This window comes from Loxodonta africana, chromosome 7 (assembly GCF_030014295.1).
Source record: "Loxodonta africana isolate mLoxAfr1 chromosome 7, mLoxAfr1.hap2, whole genome shotgun sequence".
Lineage (NCBI taxonomy): Eukaryota > Metazoa > Chordata > Mammalia > Proboscidea > Elephantidae > Loxodonta > Loxodonta africana.
In genome coordinates, this window is record NC_087348.1 from 62582504 (window position 1) to 62602352 (window position 19849).

At 43.6% G+C, this 19849-nt stretch overlaps 1 protein-coding gene across 1 annotated transcript in view; it reads right to left on the reverse strand.

The window, feature by feature from the left end:
- Positions 1-3227: 3227 nt before the first annotated feature.
- The window catches only part of SLC6A5 (solute carrier family 6 member 5), a 66808-nt gene continuing 50186 nt past the window's right edge, over positions 3228-19849 (reverse strand). Inside the window, exons 16-18 of the mRNA XM_064289448.1 lie at positions 15446-15546; positions 10509-10676; positions 3228-8226 (exon numbers count right to left, since the gene is read on the reverse strand). Of these exons, the coding sequence (XP_064145518.1) occupies positions 8071-8226; positions 10509-10676; positions 15446-15546 (425 nt within the window). The 3' untranslated portion in view covers positions 3228-8070. The remainder of the gene's footprint in view (positions 8227-10508; positions 10677-15445; positions 15547-19849) is intronic.

Consider the following 19849-nt stretch of genomic DNA (forward strand, 5'->3'; position numbering starts at 1 on the left):
CTGTGGCCTGTCAAACAGCATCTGAACTCTTTCTGTTGGCATTGAAGGCCCTAGATTGTCAAGTCCTAAACTACATTTTCAGCCAGAGTCCTCACTTCCCTCCAGCATATACTAAATTTTCCATTTCATCTATCACTCGTTCGTGAAATGGTCTGTCTTACTCCATGCCATCACTTACTTGCTTTCATCTACTGGGAAAGCCCATCCCAACACCCTCCTCCTGGCCAAAATCCTCTCCATGTACCAAGGCTGTGTTTCACCAAGACCTGCCTAATCATTTCAACCAGAATTTTTTTTTTTACTCTGTATCTTCTCAATATGTTCTTGTCCTAAGTCTTTTTGTGACATTTGGTACTTTCCACTGGGTTACAGCAATGTCTCCACATGTCTTAAATCCCTGCTCACTCTGAGTAAACTGGAGGGAGAGACCCAGTCTTACTCAGGCTTTGTATTGTTGTTTTGTATTGTTTGCCATTCTAACACTCAGCTCTGTTCTTTGGACAGAGCCAATACTATTTGCTTATTTAATTTAAAAAAAATGTATTTATGCTCTACCGTGTGCCACAAAGTGTTATCCTGGGAATATGTAAATAATGAAGACACTGAGTTTAGTGTGGAAATAAATAAATGAGTGAATGAATCAATGAATGAGGAAAATGTAATGCTGTTTCAATGTCAAGCTACATTGTATTCTGGCCATTATTTTCTCCTAATCCTACAACTGTCTGGAGAAGTTCCCTGAAAAAGGGAATGGTAATAAGTCAAATGACTTGAAATATCAAAGTTCTCATAAAATGACAGATTAAACTAAAAGGCCAGGAAGGAGAGGCTTAAATTATGCATGGACTCTTTTTTATACAGTAGGATGGTGCCGAGAAGTAAATCCAATTTTGTTAAAGTTGAACCATTTTAAAGGCACTAAGGTAGATTTCTGTTGTAAAGCGCTCATATGGTGAATCTTTTAGACAGTGACTACTCATCCCACGGCTGTGCTTTGAAAATTCAGTTCCCACGAAACAGACGGCTATAGAGGACAGTTGTATATGAGATACGCTGGAATAAATAACCTTAGAGGTCTCATACAACTGTGGGATTCTGAATCTCTGGTTCCAGGAGAGACATCCAGGGAGAAGAGAAAGGAAGTATGAACTAAGTCAGAAAAAAATCAAAGGGAGTAAGCTGGATAAGAAAATAGCAGGGAAGTTCAGGGGGAGGAACAGTTGCCTAGCAGGTAAAGGTGAGAAGATGATAGATGGGATGGAGAAAGCCAGGATAGTTACCAGAACAGACACCAGGTTAGCTCCTTTCAGCTAGATCCTTGTACCACTTCTTTTTAACAAACCAAAGTAGATTGGCCCTGCTTTCCCACATTTTGTCCTTGTCCCCATTAAAAACCCACTACCACTGAGTCGATTCTGATTCCTAGTGACCCTATAGGACAGAGTAGAACTGCCCTATAGGGTTTCCAAGGAGCGGCTAGTGGATTTGAACTGCTGACCTTTTGGTTAGCAGCCGAGCTCTTAACCACTGTGGGAAGACTATTTAAAAGGGTTACAAAAACACAACAGAGCAGTTCCAAGTGAAATTCCACGGTATCTTAGATTTATGTTAAAACAGTCCAAATAAACAAAGTTTGGAGATTATAAAAGGGGTAGGTAAAGTAAGCTGGGACATTAGTTGATAACTGTTGAAGCTGAGTGATACGTAGATGGAGTTCATTACTCTATTCTACTTTTTTATGTATGCTTGAGGATTTTCAAAATAAAAAGTTAAAAAAAAAAGACAACTGATTTTCAAAATAAAGTTTACAAAAATGCAACTGAGCAAAGGAATCTCAGGAAGGTAATCAAGGTGATGAGCCAACTCCAAGCTTTGATACCACAGAATGGTCTCGTCCCCTTTCGAGAGCACCATTGTTGGGAATACAAGAAGTTACGCTGACTTGGGTATTTGCCGCTCTGGTACCTGCTGATGTGCAGTGCTGTGGCCAATCCTGACTGAGTGCATAAATCTCATTACCATACACCCTTTCCAGGCTGAAGCTTGACCCAGCATGGACGTGTGTGCTTTTGGCATGTGGATTTCATCATCACCTTTGAGGATGTTTCTTTTCCCACTGGGAATGACCCTGATCATCCTATTGCCTTCCAACACTGAAGCCAAAGATGGAGGCAGACTCACACTGAGTGTATCAGTTCGAGTAGGACAGAATCAAGCTTCTGGGTTGAAATGACCACACAGGAGAGACCAGAGACAGTCTCTACACATAACGGAGTTATTCTCAGAGTTCCATTTCTGAGCAGGGAACTTGGTGCCTCCACCCACTTAAAAGGGGAGGAATGGCACTTTGTATGTTTGTTTGTTTTATATGGGTAGTTTTTCTACTAGGCTCTGAGCTTCTTTTGAGATCTGGGACTGTTTTATTCAGTTTTGCCCAGCACCGCCACCCATCTCTCAGTTTATTGGGCTTGCTATGATCCTGGAAGCTATGCCACCCGGACTTCAAATACCAGTAGGGACACCCATGGTGAACAGGTTCAGTGGTGCTTCCAGACTAAGACAGACTAGGAACAAAAGTCTGGCAAGCTCCTTCAGAAAGTTAGCCAATGATAACCCTAGGGATCACAACACAACAGAATGTTGTCTGAGATAGTGCTGGAAGATGAGCCCCCCTAGGTTGGAAGGCACTTAAAATACACAGTAGCCACAATTTGGACTCAAGCATACCAACGATCATGAAGATGGCACAGGACTGGGCAACGTTTCATTCTGTTGTACATGGGGTCACCAGGAGTCAGAGCTGACTCAGTATCAACTAACAACAACACAGGGCCTGCACAATGCAAGAGCTACATAAATGTTTGGTGAATTGATATGAAGTTGAAGACTGGCAAAGTGAATATTAACACACATCCAAGGATCTAAATTGCTGAGTTCATATTCTCGTTCCTTTTCTCTCCCTCTCTCTCATCACCCAATGAAGAGTAATTAATAATTCAGCAAACAGTAGTGTATTCTAATAGGTAAGACTATAACAACTTAATTGATATTTGTTTCTGCAGCAGCACAATATCTCATTTTCTCAGGAGGGCAGTTTGCCATTGCTGTTCCAGCTTTCTAACAATAAAATGGTTCAATCCTGTGGACACCTGCAGCCATTTGTTCAGAGAGAGAGATGGCAGGTAGTGGGCCTGTGCCAGACACAATACTGTAGTCATCATGTTTTAAACACTGACATTTATTTAGGGTTTTGTGAAATCATACATTATTAGGATAAATTCTAATTTATATCAGTATATGATAGGCAAATATATAATACAATAAATTGCATTTGTACACACAAATACAAAATTTGAGGTAGGGCCTCAAGAATAATGGTTTCTTAAATGAATAATGCACAATATATAATACGTTCTCTATAAGATACATATGACGCATCGTTTGTAACATAGTATATTTTCTTTATGTATAGTTAATGAAAAAATATAAGGACCTGATTAGGGAGCATATCTTTATTCAGAGGCAACAGTACCCACATAAGATGCTTGCATTCATGACATTAGCCGAGTATACAATTTAAGAATTAACCTATTCCACAGTAGGTCCATAGTAAAGTGCAAAAAAAGAGAAAAAACAAAAGTGACAAAACAAAAAACAACATTTCCGAGTCCATTACAAAGCACCATCCTAACAACAGAATACACCTATAAGGCAAATGGTTACCTGAAGATGTATTGAATCCACGGCAAATCAAACCACTGCTTGGGTTTTGGAGGTGATGAACATCAAATCTGAAAAACACTTTCTCTTTGGCTGCAGGTTGCTCAGAGGTGACCCGAGCAGAGACCACATTTCAAAAATACTTGGCCTTTCTGGACAGTTGAAGCAAAACCTGGGAAACGCAGGAAGCTTTTGCTTTCACAGATCCTGGGGTGGCCATTTCGTGGAGAAGTAAGTATCAAAACTAAATCTCTCAAACCTTTACCCTCAGCCTGGAAATTTCTTGCATGATACCCCAGTGCAAAACAGGGAAAATGCTCATTGGCTGGCCTTGGTCCTTTGTCCCTGCAAGACATCGTGCCAGGCAGGGTACCCTCACTCAAGTCATCTACCTCAAAGACCCATGTCGCAAACTCAAATCCAGATGCCATAGCAGCAGTATGATCTTGCCATCATGCATTCAATGAGCAACAGTTGTGCAAGTCTCTGGGAAGAGGACAATGACCGATAGTCAAAGGAACAAAGAGGAAAGAAAACTCTTAATTTTCGGCATGGCAAAGCCATGCTGCCAGGTGAAGACAGGCAGGAAGCACTGAGGCACGCGTAGATAACAGAATAGGAACATCACTACAGGAAAACTCAACTCCAATGAAACATTGGCATAAAGACAACCCAAGTCTTATCCATTTAAAGGTGGCTCTGTTAAACTCCTCTTTTTAAAGTGCTGCTGTTCCTCCCGGAAATACAAGTTGATGACATTGCTTCCATATTAAAAACATAGAAATTTCAAAGAAATTGGGGTCATGTGAGATTGTGCACTGACCACAGATTTCATGCAATAAATAAGAAGAAAAAAGAAAAAGACCACAATTTGACACATTTGTATAGGATAAACACCACCTTAAAGAGATTAACAATTAGTAATTCGCATGACAAACATTTATAAGAAGCCACAACACCAAAAGTTAATAAATATACATTTTTTTTTTCTCCTTTAAGGATATTACAGGGTTACTGTTTTTGACATATGGCTTTTTTTTTTTTTTTTTCTTTTTCTCTGACTGGGTTTCTGGCATTCGTTCGTGTTACTGAAATCACCGCACAAGTGGAAAATGCTCCGTTCTTCCGCAAGATGAACCAATGAGTCTTTCCTCTGCAACTCGGGGTTTTGTTCTTTTTTTTTTTTCCTCCTTAGTTTGAATGGAAACTCTCAGGTGGCAGTTTATGACAATACTGCTCGTTTTATTTTTACTCATTCATTTTTCTTCCGCCAATTGACTACGTGTTTTAATAGCAAAGAAACATCCATTTGGTTGTGTGCATCTGAGCTCTTAGCATTCCAGCCGGGTCCACGGGAGGTGCAGCAGAGTGGACGAGCAAAGACCCAGCGCAGCCCTGCCAGGGACACCTCCACATTGGACGTGACTCTAGATGTGGAGAAACTAAGGTAACAGTTTCTGGTAAGTTCAGAACTTTCACCTGAGCGTGTCCCTTTTAGCAACTTTTACCTAATACTTGGCAACTGTAGGGAAAAAGGAGAAAACAATAACAAGAAGAAGACCAGCCACTCAGTGAGCAGTACCGGGTCTTCACTGGACAAATCCTAATTAACAGAAATGTTGCTGCTGCCAGCCGCAAAACAGACTAGCTAGCGAAGAGGGCTCCATCCCCACCATTAAATAAACTTTCAGTTTCTACAAAACAAACCCCGCAGCATCCGTGGATTTGTTTTTGTTTTTTCCTTCTTTTAATCACAACAGCAATAATCAGCGGAAGCTGGATTGGTGTCCAGCATCAGACTCAAGTTTTAGCCAAGAGGCGAGACAGGAAAGCCAGAAACCATTCGTCCTGACACAAACATAGCAGTCCCATGAGAGAATGCTAATTGATTTAAGCTCTTTTCTTCAAACTTCAAACCAGAAAGGCTACAGAAAATGTCCAGGCCTAAAGCATTCCTCCCCGCCTCTCTCGCCCCACCAGATATCAGTTGGAGAGGCTAAGTTTTGGTGCCACTATGTGACATCTGCTACAGACATGAGGGCTTCTCGTCAATATGGCTCTCTTGCGGAAATCAGTGTTAATGGCAGACAAGTCACTATAGGAGACACTGGGGCAGTTGAGGCCACAGCTCAGCTTCCCAAAGCTAAGTCTCTCAGGGCAGCTCAGGGTTCAGACTCTGTGACAGACAGCAAATTCTAGCTTCGGGAGACAGACAGGAAGTAAGAACAAGGAGGAGGAAGTACAGACATACACCACAGACAAAAGACATGAAAACCTAAAATTTAAAACCCATCTTTGTTTCCCTTTCTAAAACTTTTCACAGACTGCTCTTGAAAATTGGAAGTTCATGTCAGTGTTGGCAAATGACAGCCATATTTCCCTAGAAAAGGAAGAACTCAGTAAAATGAGTTGAGACTTTTTTTTTTAACAAATGAAGTCATTTCTTAAAAAAATGTTTACATTAAGGTCTATCGTTAGGGGTCGTTGTTGCTGAACAGGATGAAAATATCACATCAATAGACAAGATCTGAACTGAAAATGTTGCCTGAGACCCTGTAATATGAAGACAAATAAATAAAAAAAGATTGACATGGTCTCCCCTAAAGGAAAGAATTTTAGGTTTAGATATTATTACCACAAGGAAAAAAAAAAACAAAAAACCTCAGACTACACTATTCTAAACTCACTGTCTCTACAGTGGTTCATAAGGTATTAATAAGGACAGAAAATACCACTACAAGTATACACTACGTGAACACAGAGCACGTTTTTAAATTTTCATATATGCACGTTCAGGATACAAGAAAATAATAAAGGTTACAGCTTAGCCAATCTCCACAGACATGGAGATTCGTTCTCATTAGAGTGCAGTTACAATGAGTACTGCGAATAGGGAATTCTTTTAAAATTGAATTGGTTAAATATAGTCTTAAAAGCTATAGTCTTAATTGGCTCACTGGCTACTTACCTAAGCAGTTTTATCATAAATTTCTGTAAATACAATGACCTAAAATGGACTACCAGAGCAGTGACTATTATGGCTGCTTTTTATTAAACTCTCCATTTCTTTGATTTCTCTATGACCACAGCTGGCATTTACTGTAAATGAAAAAATTAAGAGTAAAAATTGAGAAGTTATCTGTCTTTTAAGAGTTTGTGTCCTATATATATGATATATAGACAGAACCAGAGTAAATCTTGTTTTCCCAAAGGTTGAAAGACAAGGAATCTACAGCTTACAGAAAGACATTTACAAGAGAAGAAAGATGGGATCATGACATTGAACCACAGTGCCAAATGCCATGTACAAATGAGAATGGAGCTCTACTGTGAACACATAAAATTAGGCACAATTATACGATGGCTTCTTGTGTAGAGGTGGGGGAAACGATCAAAAGAACTCACAAGTGTGATTATTCATAAAAAGGAAAGAAAAGATGACGAGTGGAGGAAGAGAAGCAACTCTTCACTCAGACTTGCAGAGTGCAGAGAGGGAAGCATCTGAGTCCTTGGTGCACTTGAGACAGCTGGTCCAAATGAAGAATAGATCTCCAGTTGTGAATGTAACTACTCCAACGGTGTCCACATCTATTGGCCTTGTCTTCCATCTAAAACATTTTCTAACCATAGCCGAACTTCTAAATATTCCCTGTCCTGAATGCTTTGAGTCTCAATGAGGCCATTATATTGCTCAGTCTAACTCTACAAGGCTGACAAATCCAAATTAATGGTTTTATAATTCTGCTATTCTATATACATGCCTTGGAGTCTCTGGGTGGTGCCAACCATTAACAATGCTCAACTGCCAACTGAAAGGTTGAAAGTTCAAGTTCACCCAGAAGTGCCTTAGAAGAAAGCCTGGTGATCTACTTCCAAAAAATCAGCCACTGAAAACCCTATAGGGCACACATGAGGTCACCATGAGTTGGAGTCAACTCAGTGGCAACGGTTGGTTGATACATGTCCTACCAGCACCACCCAATGACAACACACAGTGGCTATTTCTCTGCTGACCAAACCACAAACCACCCATACCTATGTGTGACTTCACTGCAAAGGCCTCACCTAGTTGATGCACCCTTGCCATAGAAAGCACGTGCTCAGGGGACCAACCCGACAAGAAACTGACATCACAGAGACAGGCACACAGCACTTCAAGTGGTCTGTCTAGCTCTTCACTACAACATGAGGTACCATGTCCTAGGTTTCTATGTAACCTCTCTCATGCACAGATGTGAACCAAAATGTGGGAATAAAGAAGAAGAAAAATGGGAGGGAAGCTGGGAAACATGTTAGGAGGAGGCAGATAGGAAAACCAGGATCAAGTCTGGACCGTCCCACGCCATCAGACTAGCATTGGGTGCCCAGTTCCAAATCCCTCACTGGCAGTTTGAGTCCCAGGGAAGAGGTTCCCAAGGGGTCAATCATGTTCTTGTAACGCTCCCCACGGTGTTGCGCTAAGAATGGGCCCCAATCAGGCTGCGGCGAGCACACCAACTTCAGCCTCTGCAAAGAAGCCAAAGACACACAGGGTTACAGAAGTCATGTACCTTCCCCATCCTCCCGAGATCCACCCATCCCCAAACTGCTTACCACCGCATTTGCTAGAGTCCCTGCTTGAGCCAAGAGGTCCCCCACCAAGAGAAGCACTTAACAAGATAAGCCCCATTAATTAACTAGGCCAGGGACGTTAAATAGAAGACTTAGTTTGCTTCATTTGAAATTATTTACAACACCCTGCCAGCAATATTACAATGTACCGCTGCTCAGTGTTTGCCCTGCACAAAATTAATCGAGATTAAAGGGCCCAGATTTTAATGATACATTTTTTTTTCCCCCTCTGAATGAAGAGAATCTGCAAGCTTCTCCCTCGGTTGCCAAACACAGTCTGCATAGGACACGTGCTCAATTACTTTTGTTCTGTAGTCTCAACAGTGGGTTGCTATGTCCAAATAATTGGATTTTGTTTAGCGTATTTCCCAAAAGTATATGTGACTGAAAAAAAAAAACCCAACCCCAAAGATACACTGCCAAGAGGGAACAAAGATTTTAATTATCTGTTAACAAAAATACACACTTCTGACTTGGTTCAGCAGTGTGAGTTCTCGCAGGCAAGCTAAAAATAATGGGAATGTCTCTAATCCTTCAACTGAACTTTTTATGGAAAATAGAACTTGACTGGAATGTTTTATAGAAAAAGGAAAGAAACCATATCTCTGACTATGTAAGAGGGAACAATTACATGTTTATCACCTATTAAGGTGAAGCTGGTTCTTATAGCTGTTAGTTTAATCTCCCCTTAATCATCAGCTTGCAACCTTTGTGTCCCAGATCAACCATAATAAATTTATAGAGCACACTCATCACTTTCGAGAATTCCAGCCTAAGACCAAAGTAGCAGAGGCTAAACCAGCTCCTGTTTAGAGGGAGCGAATGAGATTTCTGGGTCAGCGGGTAGGGAGGTTCATTTGGGTACAAGTGAGCCATCTCTGGGGGTCAGTAGGGCCATGGTAATTTACCTCAGTGGGTATAGCAATAGAATTTCTGAGACCAAAAACTGGAATACAGCCTTGGGAAGGGGGTTCCTTGGTCTCTTTTTCACCAACTCTGTCTCCATCTTTAGCCCGATGGAAACACAAGCTCCCTCCCCTTCGTGTGGGCCTTTGTGTTATGCCTTTACTCACCTGCCTTATTCTCATCCCCTTCTCCCCTACAAGCCTCAGCAGGTTGCTTCAAGGTCCTCTTCCTTTTCTCATATGGCTGACCAAGAGGAAGGCCCTAGAGCTGTTCTCTGCCTTCTACAGGCAGTTCTTTCTTTACCTTGGTCAAACCCACGCTTGTCAAACCGCAGCAAGCATCAGAGTGTTGAGTTGGCTTGTTAAACTACAAACTCCAGGGGAAGCTGAATTCCACTTTCCCATGATTCTGGTTCCGTGGATCCAGGCCAGAGCCCAAGATTTGCATTTCTAACAAGCTCCCAGGGGACGCTGATGCTGCTGGGCCCTGGACCAAACTCTGAGTAACACTGGTCTAGCCCATAATGCCAGACCCCTGGATCTCCAAGAGGAGGCTAAGCTGACTAATCCTAGTCCATCTGAGCAACTTACTGCTCATCCATAACGAAAGCCTGATCACATTTTACTGTTGGCTCAACAAGTGGCAGTACCCTTCCCGTCCCCTCTGGAGTGACGGTAGGGATTTCTCGCATTAGAAATGAGAAAGAGACCAGCAAGGGATTGATTGACAAAGCTAAGTCTCACCTTGCCCTGGCCATCTCATTACATTCTATGGGAAGGCAACATTCTAATTGGTTTAGATCCCTCAGCCATCACTCAAGATACAACAGGAAGGGGAAGTGATTTTAAATGTAACTGCAATCCCAGAAAGGAATTTGTGATGGAGGAGGCTCAGATGGAGAGTCCCAATCAGGAAAAGGGGAATCTGATACATTAAAAACAGACACTGGGATTTAAACTGTGGATGAGGGAGAGAAGGGGAAACTCCAGGGAAAGAGGAGACACCCCGATCATTTATTCCTCAGCTTTCACCGCACTGAGGAATGGCATAATAACAGCTCGCCCGAGGATCGAGGATCAGCTGAGCCCCTCCATTACAGGAATAATACATAATAAAAATGGGCTTAATAGAAACGGTGGTGACTGTAATCACTGAATCACCAAGTTCCCCTCTTGAATAAGGTTCCTGAATCTTCTGTGTTTTAACGCACAGAGCTTCCAGGGGCTCTCCCTTGGGAGGGGGTGGCAAGGGAAAGGAGCTGACAGAATTACCTCAATAAATCTGCCAGGGGCCAGATACATTTTTATCACAAACATAACTGGGATCCAGATAACGGAACAGGCGAGCATTAGCCATCCAAGTACCATGGACCAGTTGGGGTAGCGGTAAGAGCCATAGGTCATTGGCTCCCACTGGTAAAAGCTGAAGCAGAGGATGAACTGGGAAGAAAAGAGAAACACACCAGTTAGAACAGTGATGCGAATGGTTCATTCATTCAGCAGGTGTGTATTAGGCCCCTGCTATGAGTTTAATTATTTCATTTTATACCCGTAACAACCCTGAAAAGAAGATATCTCCAGTCCCATTTTCCAGATGAAGAAACTGAAACTCGAAGAAGCGAGGCTCACACACACGCAAAACTGAATCAGTTGCCGTCGAGTTGATTACGACTCTTGACAGCCCCGTGAGTGTCAGGGTAGAACTCTGCTCCACAGGGTTTTCATGACTGTGACATTTCAGAGGCAGATTGCCAGGCCTTTCTTATGAGGCACTTCTGAGTGGTTCAAACTACCAACTTTTCAGTTAGTAGCTGAGGATTTAACTGTTTGCACTATCCAGAGACACCTGAAGATCACAGACTTAGTCAATTATTGGCCCTGCACTTGCCACCCCAGGGGAACTGAACAATAAGTATGGGTGTATATAGAGTCGACAGCCTGAGAAGACAAGTTTAAGGGGTATTTATTCACCAAGGTGACTAACGAGTTGGGGGGGGATGCTAGGTGTTTTTTTGAGGAAGGGGTCTGATGTGTACTTTCTGTAGTGGATAATCAAGTTTGCAAGAAAGAAACCCATCAAGTTTATGTGTTTAAATTTTTTTTTAATGAATTGAATCCCCTTTTCTTTTCCCTTGAATGGAAAATGGCCCACATCCAGGAGTTGCCTCTAAAGCTGGCTAAGTAAGACCCAGAGGTCCCCAAGCAGTGCCAGAGCCTGAAGCACGACCCTGTAATAAGCCGTGGGGCTGACACAGTCATGCACTGCCCCCTCTCCACTGACTCCAGGTGAACAAGCATCATCACCAAATGGTGGGCCGAGAGCCCAGAGACCGGCAGGCTAACCTGGACTCTGCCACTAATGAGCCGGGGGACCGTTATGTCTCAGACTTCTCTGCTATAAAATGGATGTATTTCTCACTGCATATACAGCAAGGGGTTTTCTGGGAACAAAAGCCTGGTATTTACTGGAAAGTCATCCCTCAGCTTTAAGGGAGGTTGTGATTTATTTTCTGACCGTTGTCTCCGATCACTGTGCTCTCTGGCTGGCGGCAGCAGTGAGAATCCCTCTGAAAACTTGCTTCCTGAAGAGGACAAGGGGAACACGTGTACTGAAACCAGTTGAAAAGCCTTTGAGTCAACTCAGACTCATGGTGATGTCATGTGTCAGAATAGAACTGTGCTCTGTAGGGTTTTCATGGCTAATTTTTCTCCCAAGTAAATTGTCAGGCCTTTCTTTTGAGGCACCTCTGGGTGCACACCAGACTCCGACCTTTCAGTTAGCAGCCAGGTACATTAACTATTTGTACCACCCGGGGACTCCAGACTGAAACCAGAGGCACCCAAGAGGCTGAACAGGGTCTCGAACTGCTCTCATCAAGCCTTTGGAGGGTATTTCCCTGAGAAAATTGTGCGGTTCCTTGTATTCATCCTGCCCACGGCAGCAGCAGCCTAGAACAACTTAACTTCATAAGTCCTTTCCCCACTTTCATCCTACCTGAAGCAGTAAAATAATAGCCCAAAAATGATCGGAGGGAATTATGTCAGGAAAGACAATACATGGAAGTGTTTCGGAGCTGCGTGAAGCACTACACAAACGTTAAGTCATCTCTATTATCACTGCAAAGCCCAGGCTGCTGGGGTGAGTGATTATTTCAATGCAACAATAATTCAATAGATTGATCCTAAGCAGCACAAGCCTGAAGACAACTATTGAAAAAGAACGCTCCTCCAGGAAGAGACGTCTACTCTAGGCCTCTTTTTACACATTTACCCCAAGAGTTATAAGCTTTATTAACTAGCCTATTGACAGCGTGGCCTAATGTAATTATGGTAAGTTGCTCCATTTCGTTTGCTATATAAATAGAATCTGCTTATGTTTGTGCATAATTCAGTAACGTGATCTGACTATATATACAATAATTGCATGGAAAATATTTATAGCTCTATAAATCCCCAAAGGGACATATAAACATGATCAATTTTACTTCAGGGGCTTTAAGGGAACTTAAACCATAATCTCAGCCCATACCAGCACACCACAAATATCCATTTTACAAAAGTGCAGTTGGCAAAAGGTAAGTGTTGGATTTGGTCCTTTCACACCCATTTGCAGTTGCACAAAGCCACATCAAACCAATCTGTAAAGGCTTGTTCTTCTCCATAAACTTCCTACTGACAAATCAGCTTTGATAAAACTCTTACCCTTGGATGGGCCTGGCCATGAAGAATGATCATGGAGGCCCTGAGTCAGGTTCACCCTGGCCTTTTGTCCATGGCCCTGGACAGAGACTCAACAGTTGACAGTGATGATGAAGCTGACCACTTCTCGTTGTCCCTAGCTTCCAAACAAGAGAGCAGGGACATCTGGCTCAGGAAATTTCCTGTGACTTCTCCACAGATTTCTGATGTGAGTTTCATAGTGGAAATCAAGTAAAGCACAGCATAGTTAAGTAACTTTCTCAAAAAAACAGTTAAGTCCTTAGAATTTTCTTCTCGGACTTTCTGCCCGAGAAGCAGCTTCCCATAAAAACCCACTGCCATCGAGTTGATTCCAACTCATGGCTCCATAGGGTTTCCAAGGCTGTAATCTTTATGGAAGCAGACTGCCACATCTTTCTCCCGCAGAGCGCTGGTGGGTTTGAACCACCAACCTTTTGGTTAGCAGTCTAGCCTAACCACTGGGCCACCAGAAATTAGGACTATTTTAATCCAAGACTGACAAAATTCCACTTGGAGATGAAATCACCGGGGGTTTTAGAAATGTATTAGACCATGGGCTTACAGCCTAGACAGCCCTGGATTCAATTCTTTGATCTGCCACCTGCAAGCTTTGTGACCTTGGGCAAGTTCCTTAACTTCTCCATCTATAAAGTGGGGAGCCTTACCAGCTAGAAGGCAGGTGGTCAAGCTTTAGAGACAATGTAAAGTACCTGGCTCCTAATCAGCCTCAACAAACAGTAGTGTTGATTATTATTATGTGGTATGTTTTTGCAGAATGTAATAAAATTCTCTGAAGCTTAATGTCTCCTAGGATAGGAGGAAAAGGAAGGCAGAATCTAGAACAGATTCTGACTTTGATGGTAGCCAAGAATAAATAACATGTGGTAGTCCCTGAGTGGTATAAATGGTTAACGTGCTCAGCTGCTAACCCAAAGGTTGCAAGTTCAAGTCCACCCAGAGGTGCCTCAGAAGAAAAGCCTGGTGATCTACCCCTGAAAAATCAGTCATTGAAAACCCTACGGAGCACAGTTCTACTCTGACACACAGGGAGTCACCCTGAATCGGAATCCACTCTATGACAACTTGGTATTTGATTCTGATTTTTTTTTTCCTGGTGGCGACTCGGGCAAATGGCAAAGCTCAGCTGAGATGGGAAACACCAGAGGTGGGAGCGTCTCCGTCAATCAGGTGTTCACAAATTTTTGTTCTCACCAGTTTGGTAAACCTGAGTTCTTCACGCACACACTCAGTCCTGAATTCGGGAGACTAAAACCCTATCTTAATCCTTTTCAATTCTCATGCACCAAAATTGGTGGGCTTTTCAAACAAATTATAGCCTCTAAAATGGGGTACAGGTGTTGGCCTGAGTACAACGTTGGCCACACCAGTGTAGAGAAAGATAAACGCTGAATGGTTTTTCTGTAGAACCTTCTTACTTTTCAGAAAGAAATTGAGGTGCTTTTGCTAAAACTCACTTCTGTGACAGTAAAAGAAAGTATTTATTTTCTTTATAATTTTACTCTCATCCTGTCCGGTTTTCCTTTAGAAAAGCTCCCACTTTCTTGAGAGTGAAGCAAGGATCTTAATCTGGTTTCTAGTGCCACCTACTGGCTATAAGAGGTAATACAGTCAACTTCCTGCAGCCTTACGGAGATCATGCCCCAACCTGCCAGGAAGGAGGAGGGGGAAAGGCAAGGTCTCCATCAATCAATGACTGTGGTTGGGGATGGAGCGGGACAAGGCTGACAGTCTATGGCACATTAAAGGAGGTGACAGGATGTGAATGTAAGTCCTTGTGCTGATTTACTGACACATGAAGGGCTCTGATCTTTAAGAAGAGGAATGTCAAATGATCTCAAATGTCACCATCACACTTTGAGGATGACAAGATTGTCCTCAAAAGCAATAAAAATTAACACTAGAAATCTAATTAGTGCTATGTTAGCTGCAGAGTGGCTACATTTAGTAGTTACGAGCATGAGTTCTAGAGCCAGACTGCCTAGGTTCAAATCCAGGCTGTGCTAATTACTGGGTGTATAATTCTAGGCAAGGTACATGACTAGACTTCAGTTTCCTCATCTGTAAAATGGATATAATTATAATGCCCACCTCACAGACCTGCCATGAGGGAGAAGTGAAGCAATACATATAAAGCATGCACTTTGAACAGGGTCAGGAACATGGCTAACACGTGGTAAATGTTAGCTGTGATTGGCATCTGCTATCAGTCTATGAGGCAGCTAATAGAGTGGGAAATGTTCCCTAGGGGTGTCCCAAAGACCTGTGTGCGAGGCCCAGTTCTGCCCTTGCTAAGCACCTGAGGTGAGTCACTTCACCTCTCTGAACCTCAGTTTCCTCATTTCAAAGACAAGAATAATACCCATCCCATCAATTTCCCAGGCTCCTAACAGCCACCCGCCTCGTTCAAACATAAAACATTATATGCACATGCAAAGTTCTGTTTGCACAATAAAGCATGCAATCCTCACGGTTAAAATGGTTGGGGTAACAAATGCCCAGCAGACTTTCCAGAAAATGTTTGGCTGGAATCCAATCATCATCTCTATATCTTCACAGAATCTTTGCAAGCCTGCAAATAGACAAGCAGAAACTGAGCTTGAGGTGCAATGGCAGGGGGTGAGGCAGGGTAGGAGGCAGGGGCTAGAGGCCCTCACTCAAACAGCACTGGCTAGGGATGGTCCTAGCCTGCTATGCAGGGAACCACCAGATAAATGACTCACTGCCAGGAAGATTAGGGAAAATTGAACATTTAAATGGATATTAAATACTCTCTGCAGTGAGGTTCAAAAATGTCATTCCATGGTGACATTAGAAAAGCTCAGTTCCAGTCCAGCCTGGGCATCGTAGCACTGCCACAGCCTGACATACTCACATGTGTGGCTGTTTTCTGAGGTGGCCTTAGGTGCTTAGCTACAACCCTGGCAAAACCAATTAAGATTGTGGTCAATAAGTGGAGTGTATTATGAAAGCCTTGGGATTTAAAGAAAAAGTCACTGTACATTGGTTTCTGTCCCCCACCCTCCCAAAGACACTGTTCCAGTGAGTCAACCTCTCTCTGCCCTATGTAGGATGGTAATGGCTGGCAAAAACCAACGTAACTTCCAAGTGGCCTTTGCCCACTTCACTGGAACTCAAAGTATTGCTGTCTTCTTGGTCACCAACCGACTAAAGTAAAATGCAGAAGAGATACTTTTTCTAATGGCCCTACATAACCATCATCCCTGTACACCCTTGTTTAAGTAGGTTTTTAAACCATTCCTTGGAAAGAGATGTCACTGGGGAATGTTTAGAATTGAGTGGTTTCTCGCATTCTTTCCTGGGATTGCCGGAGCATGGCTTTCTCAAACTGTGGGATCACAGAGCCTGAAAGGCCCCCGAGGTCATTTCCTTTGTGGTCAGAAGTTATGACCAGTGGTTTAGCAGTCTTGGCCTGAACACTCATCATTTGTTCATCCTCTGGGTCATTTATTGAGAAGTGGGCACCCTGCAGGTCAAGAGAGGCTGAAGTGTTCTTCAGGAAAAGTTCCCACTTCTCTGACACCTCCTCCCAATGAGAGTAATCCCTTGTGCATCCTCCTCAGGTCTTCTAGGCCTTGGCCACTTGCTCCTCTCAATCTGGCTTTCAGCCTTCTTGGGTTTCTGGGTCCTTTGCCCTCAGCCCCAAGAGGAGCAGGTGAATTCAGCCATGGAGCACTCCTCTTCCAGGTTCACCTGTCATCTCTTCCCTTCTGCCATCTCCTCCCTGTGCACCACCTATGCCAGCTGCCTTCATGAGACCAGAGCCCTCGCCAACACCTGCTGCAGTCCAGACTTCTCCTGTCCTTTTTCCTCAAGGCCTGCTCTCTGCTACACGGAGAAAGTTCAGATGTGATAAGTGAAGGCAATCTCCTGCTGAAGCAAAAAGCAGAGGCTGTAGTATTTCTTCCAGGGAACAGAAGAGTTAACCCCAGCTCCATAAAAAAGTGGTCCTGATGATATTCTATATCTTGATCTGGGTGCTGGCTACATGAGAGTGAAAATACATTGAGTGGTATACTCAAGATGTGTGCTGTTTCTTATATGTATGTTATACTTCAATTTTAAAGTTTAATCCCCCCCCCAAAAAAATCCACTCTAGTGACCACCTCCAAAATAATGGACCCAGAAACCTCTCCATGGGCCTCAGCTCCTAACATTTGCTTCTGCTCCATGCCAAGCCCAGACCCAGAACTTTAGCCAGTCCTTATGACCATTACTGATCTCCAGGCCCCCTGACAACAGCCACCACAGAGGACAGTCAAGTCTCGGACTTGTTATGGCATAGTCCGTACTGGGAACAGTGTCAGGAACTCACCAAAGGCAACTGTTCTCAACTCATTCTAAAACTTCTTGGGTTGCAGGTGAGCTTCCTGTTCTGCTTTAAGTTAAATCTGATTGTGGCGAACCACAAATGTAGTCATGTAGAAAGAGCACTGGACCAGGAGTTAGGATCCAAGAGTTGAAGCCCAGCTCTGCCTCTAACTCGATGGGTGACCTTAGGTAAAGGCATTCCCCTTCTCTGAGCCTTTGTTGGTTCACTAGGGGGACTGGGCCAGATAAGTTCTTAGGGCCCTTCTGAAGAGTTCAGTCCATGAACACGAGAGGCTCCAGGTTGCTTCCTCGTGTCCATAAACAAGCACTCCATGCTTCCAGCAGCTGACCTGACCATCTTTGGATATTTTTGTTTCCTTTAGTGTTATCAAAGACCTTCAGATGAGCAGCCTCAGGACACTGGGCCCTCTGGGCATAAATGAGTAGAGAGAAGCAAAGAAAAAGAAGAGCTGAGGCCCTCAAAAACATAACCAAGACACTGAAAGCAGACCTCCAATCTTAGAGAGAAAAAAAAAAAAGATTCTAGAAATTTCTGTAATCAGAATCAATTCTGCTGCCCAGGCACTCTTCTCCACTCAAGAGATGGTGGCCCCAGATGGCTTGACTGGGGAAACTGAAGCTATAGCATTCAAGGTTAGACCTGAGGAAGACAGAGATAACCTCCTATGGAGAGGAAGGGTTACAGGAAAGTACTCACGTTTCCCCAGAAGGGACAGAGAGCTAGACTCAGAGCTGTAGGAAGGGACAGATGATGCGTGCTCAGTTTTTAGCAACAGACAGCTTGATGCAGAGGAGTGGTCCTGGGACTGAGAATGAGAAGGCTTAGGTTCCAGGGCCAGCTTTGACCTTGGCAAGTCATTTCCCTCTCTGGGCCTCCCAACATGAGGTCTCTGGACTGGCTGGCCTCTGGGTCCTTTGATTGTTTTTGCCTGTTCTGCCAACTTGTCACCTAGCCCTACAGATGCAGCCAGGGGCACCAGCTGGGAGTTGCCAGGCAACCATCTCCCTTCTTCCCCCTGCACATTCCCCAGTCAGACTCTCCAATCCTTCTATCATCTGCCCCATGCAGCCTCAGCCCTCACTGTACCCTGGCTCCCACCCAAACTCCCCAACTGAGTCCCTTACCCAGTCAATGGTAGTTTTCACTTTAGGCCTTGTTTATATGGCCTCACCTGCCTCCTCTGTCCTTCTCACTAATCCAAATCCTTCTTGCCTTCAAGGCCTAACTCATGATAAAGTAATTGTTTATGGAGCCTTGAGCATGTCCATAGAGACTTGCCTATTGCATGATCTTGAGCCTGGAAGGGTTAGAGAGCAAGTAGTCAGGCCCCAGAAGCGATCAGGGCAACAGCTACTCAAAAATGAGTGAAAATTAGCAGAAAAGCAGCCTTGTGGCTCATTGTGGCTACATATCTAGACTCAACAAAAGCATTTGGAGCTCAGAAATCCACCCGTAATGAACTTCACACAACCAAACAATATGGAATTGAGAAGCCAAGGACTTGCTTCAATCAACTGATGACTTTCTTTAGCCTGTGGAGCTTTGTGGCTTTTGCCTTTATAAGCCCCATCTTGCCCTTGGTGTGGATAGAGTCTTCATAGAGCCACTCTTCCCGCTGTGTAGCCAAGGCTGCCTTCCTGAGCATATAAACTGTGCAGGACACAGCAAAGTACTCAGCTCAGAAAAGGGCATCATACTTGCTTTAATGCTCTGCTGTCACGTCTTGAAATTCTTAATACTTTTTTAACAAGGGGCCCCTCATCTTCATCTTGCACTGGGTCCTGCAAATGATGAAGTTAGTCCTGTGTATGCACGTGCTGTTTTATAGACTGCTTTATGCCGTTGCTGTTGGTTGCCATCACATTGTCTGTGACTCCTATTGGCCCCATGTACAACAGAACAAAACTTTGCCTGGTCCTGCACCATCTTCACAACCACTTGTACACTTGAGTCCAATGTCGCAGCCTCTGTGTATTTTGATTGCCTTCCAACCTAGGGGGCTCATCTTTCAGCACTATATTAGACAATATTCTGCTGTGATTCATAGGGTTTTCATTGGCTAGTTTTCAGAAGTAGACTATTGGGCCTTTCTTCCTAGTCTGTCTTAGTCTAGAAGCGCCACTGAAACCTGCCCGTCATGAGTGACCCTGCTGGCATTTGAAATACCAGTGGCATAGCTTCCAGCAACACAGCCACACGCAAGCCACCACGGTACAACTGAGAGACAGGTCATGGCGGGCTCTATACATAGAGTCTCCAGGTTATTCTTTCACAATTCATCTGAAGGTCCCGTCCCTCAGAACCAAATCCTTCCGTATTCACGTAGGTTTCCTCTTTCCTGGTGGCAATAAACTCAGTTAACATTCACGAAGCCTCAGTCTTTCTTTTCTTCTCTCTCTCAGATGCCACCTTCTCAAGGCTTCCCTGACTACTCTGGTCCTCTTTTATCTCTGAGCAGCGAAAGTGCTCACAGCCAGAGCTGTGTGGTTTAGCACTTGCCTTCTTCTCAGTGTTTTAAGTG